General features: G+C 37.2%; 1 protein-coding gene across 1 annotated transcript; it reads left to right on the top strand.

The window, feature by feature from the left end:
* The first annotated feature begins 29 nt into the window (after positions 1 to 29).
* LOC141813456 (eukaryotic translation initiation factor 3 subunit A-like) lies at positions 30 to 9,072 on the top strand. Its single transcript, XM_074701422.1, has 13 exons — positions 30 to 133; positions 556 to 1,037; positions 2,944 to 3,159; positions 3,872 to 4,240; positions 4,325 to 4,354; positions 5,009 to 5,236; positions 5,340 to 5,501; positions 6,491 to 6,709; positions 6,793 to 6,999; positions 7,389 to 7,595; positions 7,682 to 7,762; positions 8,017 to 8,218; positions 8,433 to 9,072. The coding sequence occupies exons 1-13, from the start codon at positions 88 to 90 to the stop codon at positions 8,873 to 8,875; spliced, it is 2,892 nt and encodes a 963-aa protein (XP_074557523.1). The 5' UTR covers positions 30 to 87; the 3' UTR covers positions 8,876 to 9,072.
* Positions 9,073 to 9,286: the final 214 nt, after the last annotated feature.

Genomic DNA, 9,286 nt, shown 5'->3' with positions numbered 1-9,286 from the left:
CAATGTTATTTATCTCTTTTGTTTGCAGCATTAAGCCTGCTCCGTGGTAGGAAGCAGGCATCAGCCAAACATATATTTGTGCAGAAAATGGCGACTTTTGCTAAGCCTGAGAATGCTCTGAAACGTGCAGAGGGTAGTATTTCTTTCTCAAAAAAAAAAAAAAAAATCTGCTGCACAGACTAATAAGTTCATACTGTTGCTTTTTTGCATCATTTGAATGCAAGCAGACAATGAGACACATGCTGCAATCTCATGAATAAAGTGTTTGTGTTAGTACATATGTGTACCAAATGTTGTGTTGTCTAATTGAGAAGAAAGGGGCTAGTTAAACTAAGAAATTATTCTCCCAGCAGTATGACTTTATTGTCTAAAAAGTGTATCTAATGGTCAATTTATCAATTACCTCCAATAAATATATCCACAATCAAACTTCTAGAGTTTCTCGTCTTTCATCTTCTGCCATATGCACAAATTAATATGCTTTGTTCTTTCATACAACATGCACTTTCTAATACAATAGTATGCATGTTTTGTCCCTTATCTCCTGTTATTCAGAGTTGGTCAATGTCGGACAAAAACAAGCTGCCCTGCAAGCCCTACATGATCTTATCACTTCAAAAAGGTACAGAGCATGGCAGAAGTCTCTTGAGAGAATCATGTTCAAATATGTTGAACTCTGCGTGGACATGAGGAAAGGCCGATTTGCCAAGGATGGCTTGATCCAATATCGGATCATATGTCAACAAGTGAATGTAAGCTCTCTAGAGGAAGTGATAAAGCACTTCATGCAGCTTTCAACAGAGAGAGCTGAGAAGGCTAGAACTCAGGCACAAGCTTTGGAAGATGCACTTGATGTGGAGGATCTTGAGGCTGATAAGAGACCTGAGGATTTAATGCTAAGCTATGTTAGTGGGGAGAAGGGAAAGGATAGATCAGATAGGGAACTTGTTACTCCATGGTTCAAATTCTTGTGGGAGACGTACAGGACAGTGCTTGAGATTCTGCGGAACAATTCCAAATTGGAATCATTATATGCAGTAAGACATCTACAATTTCTGTTTATTTGATACAGCACTGGCTTTCTATTGAAAAATTTAAGAGATTTTTGTTGGAATCCTCTATCCATGCTTATACACATTCTGTTTCAAATATGTTTAATTCTATGATTACTTTGTAAAAATTCTTAAATGTTTGATAGAACTGTATGGGTGCCAACTTACTTTACTCCTAAGCTGTTGTAGCAATTGGTTGTTCTTATAAATAAGAAAGTAGCAAGGCATTCTAGAAGCATCTATTTTAACCTGAGTGGGAACCCTTTGATGTTTAAATCGATTCATGTATTTAGGTCCAGAAATTTATTATGTTCACTTAGCTATCTTGAGTTTCAAAGAGCTATCTATAGATTTTATGGCTGAAAGTTTCTAGAGCCCTGAATCTAGCAAAGAAGACGAGTAGGAAACAAGGGGCGAAAGAAAACAATCACTATGTAGTAGTTTTTTTATTAACTTAGTTGATATGCATTTTTGTTTGTTCACTAACTTAGTCCAAGAACATAACTAAACAGGTCAAACTCAATAATGGCACCATGAAATAGATTTGATGACATTTTATTCCAAAAAATGCCGGTAGAGTTCATTTGTTTGTGTAAAATAACCTGTGTATGCAAAACTTTCTTTGAGGAAACTTTTTAGGAAAAATCTATATTATTTCCTTCCCTCCTTCCTTGAGCTCGACAAGAAGCTGCTTATGTTGAATGAGTTTCTGTGGAGGTGTTGCCAAATGGGCCTTGAAAGTTGAAGGTGGTTGGCTGCTGTCTGTTGAGTGGAGATGGGGTTGGTGAGCAGAGAGGGGTTTGGGTGGGAATGGAGAGGTTTGTAGAAGGGTGATCAAATGGTTATTCGGTGGAAATGAGGCTCTGGTGGGGATGACACTTATTTATAGCCGTCAATTTGGATTAGGTCTGTCGTGTTGGCCTGTCCCACCAAACAATTTAAGCAAGTTTGGTTGAAATTTATCAATCCATTTTAAGGTGGGTTCAGGTGGGCTGACTTGCCTAGGATTTAATTAAGCCTCTTTGAATTATCCCTATCTTAGTTAGGAGTTAATTAACCAAAGTTCAGTTTTAATTTAAAAAAAATTTTGTTTTCCCGACACAGTGCGTGACCTTGGCATGATCGCGAGGTCGTGCGATCCCTTTGACGCAGCTCGAGGGTTGCGGCAAGGCCACTGGGGTCGCGCGACCCCTCCGGCGTAGCCGCGGGGTCTCGTGCTCCAGAGCAGTCATAGAGGTTGCGCGACCTCTCCGGTGCGGTCGTTGGGTTGCACGATGCCTCCGTGATTGTGGTTGGGCCTGGTGCCAGGTCATGCCGGTGCCGATTGATGGGCGGAATGAAATATTTTGCCCGTTTCGATCGGCTCGACATAATATTTCAATCCCAACATCAAATGTTTCTTTGATGCTTCTAGATCTCACTTTGCATTGTCATGTATGAATTGTGTATATCAACAACCATGTGCATTTTTTTCTTAATATATATTTTTATCTTCTTTTAGGCTTCATTTACTTAGATGAAAAAATAGGAGGGAGAGGGAGAAGGATTGATCACAAATTTTGCACATGAATAGTCAAGCAGTTCATACAGTCATATGGACCTTTGTATTGCTTTCCCTCCTTGCTGTTTCCCCCTAATGCTTATATTTTGCAGTAAGCTCAGTCTTAGTCATTATCATGTTCTTGTTCTCACTCTTTTGTTGTGTAATTCTTACTGAAGTTCAGTCTTTTCTTATGTAGCTTATGAACTTATTGTAACCATGATTGTTTTGCTGTTAAGTTGTAGCAAATAAGTCTCTCATTTTACTATTGGCAGAAATAAGATTAATATAATATTGAAGATGAGCATACTAGTTTAAATGGAATCTGAGTAGTTCTTTCTTATTCTTTAGATGACATCACATCGGGCCTTCCAATTTTGCAAACAGTATAAGAGGACCACTGAATTTCGTAGGCTCTGTGAGATTATACGAAACCATCTTGCTAATTTAAACAAGTATAGGGACCAAAGGGACAGGCCTGATCTGACTGCTCCAGAGAGTTTGCAACTTTACTTGGATACCAGAATTGAGCAGCTCAAGATAGCAACTGATCTGGAACTGTGGCAGGTTTATATTTTAGCATTGCATTCTATGCCTTTGATATATTTTATTTTTCTCATTGTTCCATACCAACTATTGTTTTGAATGGTAGCATTTTCCTGTATTTGCAAACTAGCATTGCATTTTTTTCTTCTGTATTGCATTTCCTAACTTAACTGCTAGATTAAAATTTTGGCTCTGGTACCAGCCTGCATGGTCTTGCTTTGGTGTAAATCTATATCAACATGCAATATGGGCTCGTATGGATCAGCCATGTCATTTAGTTATTGATTAGCCTCACTGAATCCCGTCACTTGTCTTATTATTGGGGTTTCATAGTAAATTCAATGCGAATTTTGTAAATGCAACTTGAATCAGAAACATGCAAACTTATTATATATCATTATGGTAGGGGCTCCCTACTTAGTGTATCATTAGTAGAGTAGAAGCTCTATGACACAGACTTCTATCATCTGGAAGTTGCTCAAGTGAAGTCATTCCCATACATTTCCGTCATTCCAATTATTTACCACCTTCAAGATGCCTGGAATTTGACATGGTTTCATACAACAGGGGTGAAGCATGTACTTCTATGCCAATATTTCTTGTTTTGGTGTTGTCTCATAATATCATGCATCACCTATATGAGTGATAGCTTATGAGATAGAAATCTCTGTGTATGTTTTTTTTTTTGAAAATTGAATTCATTAACCTGTTATTGTATTGTTTTCTCATACAGGAAGCATTCCGGTCAGTTGAGGATATCCATGGTTTGATGAGTATGGTGAAGAAGAGTCCCAAGCCATCGCTAATGGTTGTGTATTACGCCAAGTTGACAGACATATTTTGGGTTTCAGATAGTTATTTATACCATGCGTATGCATGGTTGAAGCTTTTCACATTACAGAAAAGCTACAATAAGAACTTATCACAGAAGGATTTGCAGTTGATAGCATCATCTGTTTTATTAGCTGCCCTTTCGGTGACCCCTTATGACCAGAAGCATGGTGCATCCCATTTGGAGCTTGAAAATGAAAAAGAACGTAATCTACGAATGACTAGCCTTGTCAATTTCACTCTTGATCCTAAAGGCGAGACTAAAGAAGTGGTATGCGTTTAAGTTGCTTACATGTCATTCAATTGATTTTTTTTGTGACATTGTTAGTTCTGATGTCTCACTTTTGTTTTGCAGCTTTCGCGTGCATCATTGCTTGCAGAACTGGTATGCCATACATATTCGTATCAGTTTCATCCACTTGTGCCTTGACCAATAATAATTCAATTTTATATCTTCCTAATTTTGAACTTTCTGCAAGCTGTATATTTTGTTTTCACATACTTAAGATGCAAAAGTTGATTAATTTTTCGATTGATGCTAATAATTTGTGATTTCTTCTTGGAATACAATTAATTGTATCTTCACTGGGCACTTATTTTAGTTGATGTATAAGGACCTGCAAAACTTACACAATGTAGCATTTTTTATCTGGTAAGCACCATTATGTAATAGATGTGAACTGCGATCACTATCCTGATGTGAGCTTTTGGGCCTTGGTAACTTCTTGGCCATTTTTGTTCACTTTGCCTGATAGTAATTTCTAATTATGCCTTTCCTTGATATGGTTGTTTCTAACCTTTACAGTATAGGATGGAACAAAAAGGATTATCAATTTTCCTTTGCAAAATGCTATATTTTCTAGCTAGTTTAAAGGATTATTACCCTATATTATTATATTACTTCTGTTTCTATGGTTGACAAGCTTAAACACTAGACTCCTCCCTGCTATCTGTTTTGCTCATGTATTTGCCCATACATGATATGCTTCAATTCATGGAATCAAACAGTTGTTAATTCAGCAAAGTCTATGTTGTACAGACCAACAAAGGTGTGATGACTTGTGTCTCTCAAGAAGTGAAGGATATCTATAATCTCCTAGAAAATGAATTCCTTCCTTTAGACCTCGCAACGAGAGTCCAGCCTTTGCTTGCTAAGATCTCAAAATTTGGTGGTAAGCTATCATCAGCCTCATCAGTTCCAGAAGTGCAACTTTCAAAATACAATCCTGCTCTTGAAAAGCTTACCACTTTAAGAGTTCTTCAGCAGGTGTGATTTACATTTTCTTCTCATGCATCTATGGGTGTTATTTGCTCAATATTTCCTTTCCTTTTTTGTATCTCAAGTTTTTTCTTGTCTTCTATTCTATCAGATTTCCCAGGTGTATCAATCCATAAAGATCGAGTCTTTGTTGAAGATGATACCATTTTTTGATTTCTCAGTCATGGAGAAGCTTTCTGTAGATGCAGTCAAATATAATTTCCTAGCAATGAAAGTTGATCACCTGACGGGTGCTGTTTTATTTGGCAATGTGGTATGATGTCCAAACTTGTATTTGCCTGTTTTCACAGGCATGTTATGTTGATTTACATTCTTTAAACTTTAGGTTTCAAATAATTTCATGCTTATTGGATTTTACGTATAGCTTTCCAACGTGTATCAGCTTCTCACTAGCTGAAGATGATTCTATTTTTTTTGACTTCTGAGTTCTGATTTGTTAAATAATTTTGTTTGCGTAAATTATTTACATGAAGAATGCCTCTTTTCATATGCTATTTTCAGGTTTTCTGTGTTGTATTGTGAATGTTAACATGAACTATAAACTAAACTGAGTAATGTGATGCTCGTATGGGCATATCGTTTGTCAGTGCAGCAAATGAAATTATGGCTTATCCAACTCAATTGCAACTTGCGATATTAAGAGTTTCTGCAATTTTGCATTTTTGTATTACATGTGAGTTTATTTGTTCAACTTGATAAGGTGTAACCCAATATCTTCTGACTCATTGTGCATTGTCACAGTTGATGGTACAAATACTTATTGCCTTTTAGCTGGTTATTCTTGGAGGACGTCACTGATATGCTTTTGTAGTATTTTTTGAATACAAGTTTTCATCTTGCACTTGTACATTTCCTTCTAGATAAATGGTGTTGTCAATAATCATGCTTGCTAGATCTGTTTTATACTTTGTTCATCTCCATTGTAATTTCTATCCACAAGCACCAAACCTTGTTAATGGAATTGCTACATAGCTTCACAGATTTATTTATGTTATTCACCTTGAACTTATTTGTCCCTAAATGCTACTCTATTTCTTTATATTCTGACAAATAATTTTAGTTCGCATTTATGTGTTTATTTCTTGGACTATATTTTGATGTGAATTTTGTCATTTGTTCTCATTAAGAAATTGACATTGTCCATTAGCTGCTTGAGCTTGCTTTTATCTTTCCTGTCTCTTATGCTAAATAATACAATCCTTATGATCCACAATTCATATATATGACTTGGTTTGTTCACAGGACATTGAATCAGATAAGCTCTCTGATCATCTTTCTATTCTTGCTGATTCTCTTAGTAAAGCAAGGAACTTAATTTCACCGCCTATAAGGAAAGCTTCCAAACTGGGTATGAGATATGATCTGGCAGAGATAGTTGACAAGGAACATAAGAGGCTTCTTGCTAGGAAGTCCATCATTGAGAAACGCAAAGAAGAGCATGAACGTCAGATGCTAGAAATGGTATTTTCAAAACTTTTGCTGAGATTTATATTTTGCTGAAGTTTCAATATTAACTATTAACGATTATCTTTGCATATTTTAAGGAGCGAGAAGAAGAATCTAAAAGATTAAAACTACAGAAGGTAACTGAAGAGGCTGAACAGAAGCGGTTGGCTGAAGAATATATTCGGAGAGAGGAGCAGCGAATTCGCCGTGAAATAGAGGAGAGGGAACTTCAGGAAGCTCAAGCATTGCTTCTTGAAACGCAAAAAGGTGCCAAAAAGAAAGGAAAGAAACCGCTGCTTGAGGGGGTAATCTAATATTGTTTTATATGAAGGGATTTTGCTGCAAATTCTTATAGTTAATTAGGTTAATTGTAGCAGCTGTAGTTTTTCACTTTTGTTTTATTGAAAAGTGATCACAAGTAAAGTATTTGCTAAAATTAGCTATCATTTTTAGTAGGAGATTTTTAGATAATATGCAAGTCTCAATCTCACATCCATAAGTTGTTTAGTTTTTATGGTGATAAAAATTGTTTTCCTTTGTAGATTGTTGTTTGAATATTCTGCTGTTTCATTACATTCCTTTATCTGTTGTTGGTTACCCTTTTTTACTCATTTACATTGTCATGTCATGTTTTCTTTTTGAAAATGCAACATGATTTTTTTCCCACACTATTCAATTATTCATTATTTGTCAGGAGAAGGTCACTAAGCAGACGTTGATCGAGATGGCTTTAAGCGAGCAGTTGAAGGAAAGGCAAGAGTTGGAGAAGAAGCTGCAGAAACTTGCCAAAACAATGGATTATATGGAACGGGCAAAGAGAGAGGAAGAGGCCCAACTCATTGAGCAAGCTTTCCAGCAGCATTTGGTGGAAGAGAAATTGCTTCATGAACATGAACAACTGGTTTGATATGTTCAAATGCTCTCTGATTTGTGAAGTTATGATTTTTGTTTTTTGGTAATGTTGAAAAAATGTATTGTTTTTTCCAGAAAGAGATAGAGCTAAGCAGGCAGCATCATGCTGGTGATCTCCAAGAGAAGAATAGACTAGGACGAATGTTGGAACACAAGGTTAACATTCCTCTATTGTAACCTTTTCAAATAAAATGTTGGGTGAAATTTAGGAAACAATATATTTCCCTTATTCCTGCTTAAAGTATCTACCATTTCTATGTTCCAAGTTTTGCCTAAGCTCAAGTGATTTAAACAAGAATATGAAAGGAACCACAGTTTCAACAGTTTCAACGGTTTCATCTAAAATACCAGACAATTATATCTTTTCAATGAGTTTAATCTTCTGATGTGATTTATTCGATACTCTCCAGGAAACATTTCAGCACAAGGTAGTTAGCCGACGTGAAGCAGAGCATAACCGACTGAAGAAAGAGCGTGATGATAAAATTAACCAGATTGTAACAATGCGGAAGCGCGAGCGAGAGATCAAGAGGAAGCTTCTCTATTATCTCAAGTCTGAGGAAGAGCGGTTGACAAGGCAACGAGAAGAGGAGGAAGCTAGAAAGCGTGAAGGTAATTGGAATTCTCCAAACAGTATTACAATATAATAGCGCTGCTTCAGTTAGTTGAGAATTAGGTTAGGTTAATCTGTATTGATGGCAGAACTGAATCAGTTTATGTCACTATGAAGCCTCTAAACAATGTCTGTTAAAAATGTTGGAAGAACATGTCATTTATTATACCCAAACTTTCAGGAAGTTACATTTTTTGTGTCAAAATATTGCAGAAGAAGAGAGGCGAAAGAAAGAAGATGCGGAGCGGAAAGCAAAGCTGGATGCAATAGCCGAGAGGCAGAGACAAAGAGAGAGGGAGTTGGAAGAGAAGGAAAGGCTGCGAAGAGAAGCACTCCTTAGAAAACCCACTGAACCTCTACCACAGCCAACTGATCCTCCTTCAGCTGCTGAACCTGCTCCAGCAGTGGCAGCAGAAGCTGCTGCTCCTGCATCTGCTGCACCAGCTACTGCAAAGTACGTGCCAAGATTCCTCCGTGAGAGAAGTGAAGGGGCAAGGGCAGCAGCAGCTGCCCCTCCTGAGCCTGATCGATGGGGAAGGAAGGATGATCACCCTCCCCACTCAGGTGGTGATAAGTGGACAAGTGAGAGCCGCCGGCCTTCCTTTGGTGGTCCAAGGACTTCATCTTCATCTTCTTGGTCGAGGTCACGCAGTTAGTGCAACTAATATGTACTAATATGTTTTGAGCAATGTGCTATGTTGATCAAGGATGGCTGAGTGGTTAAGTGAAAATTTGTTCAAGAGTATGGTTTGAGTTCGGAGGGTGATTCTGTTTTGATCCACCTCAGTACTTATTTGAATAATTTAGATAGATAATTTTGTTGCATCAGTGATTCCTAGTAATCAAACTGCTCAGTGTATTGGATGCAGCTTTTTGTTTGCAGTTGGGTAGATGTTATTGTTATTTTGGGATTTGACATAAGCATGTACTCTTAAATCATTATTTATATTCCTTACCGTGATGTAATGTTTGATCGACCTCTGTTGATGACTGGAAGAAATGGTGGTTTCACCTTTTATCCTGTGGTCAACTGGTTATATTTATTAGAACAACATTCTAATCAGATC

This window comes from Curcuma longa, chromosome 20 (assembly GCF_044706935.1).
Source record: "Curcuma longa cultivar G26 ecotype Majalengka, Jawa Barat chromosome 20, ITB_CL_G26_1.1, whole genome shotgun sequence".
Lineage (NCBI taxonomy): Eukaryota > Viridiplantae > Streptophyta > Magnoliopsida > Zingiberales > Zingiberaceae > Curcuma > Curcuma longa.
The sequence above is the reverse complement of the archived record's forward strand: the minus strand, read 5'-3'. Positions and strand labels throughout refer to the sequence as shown.

Excerpts from the sequence above, each read along its gene's own strand:
- LOC141813456 (XM_074701422.1), top strand. The coding sequence starts at position 88 with ATGGCGACTTTTGCTAAGCCTGAGAATGCTCTGAAACGTGCAGAGG. Across the intron at positions 134-555 it reads TGCTCTGAAACGTGCAGAGG|AGTTGGTCAATGTCGGACAA; the intron begins GTAGTATTTCTT and ends CCTGTTATTCAG. Across the intron at positions 7,000-7,388 it reads AGAAACCGCTGCTTGAGGGG|GAGAAGGTCACTAAGCAGAC; the intron begins GTAATCTAATAT and ends ATTATTTGTCAG.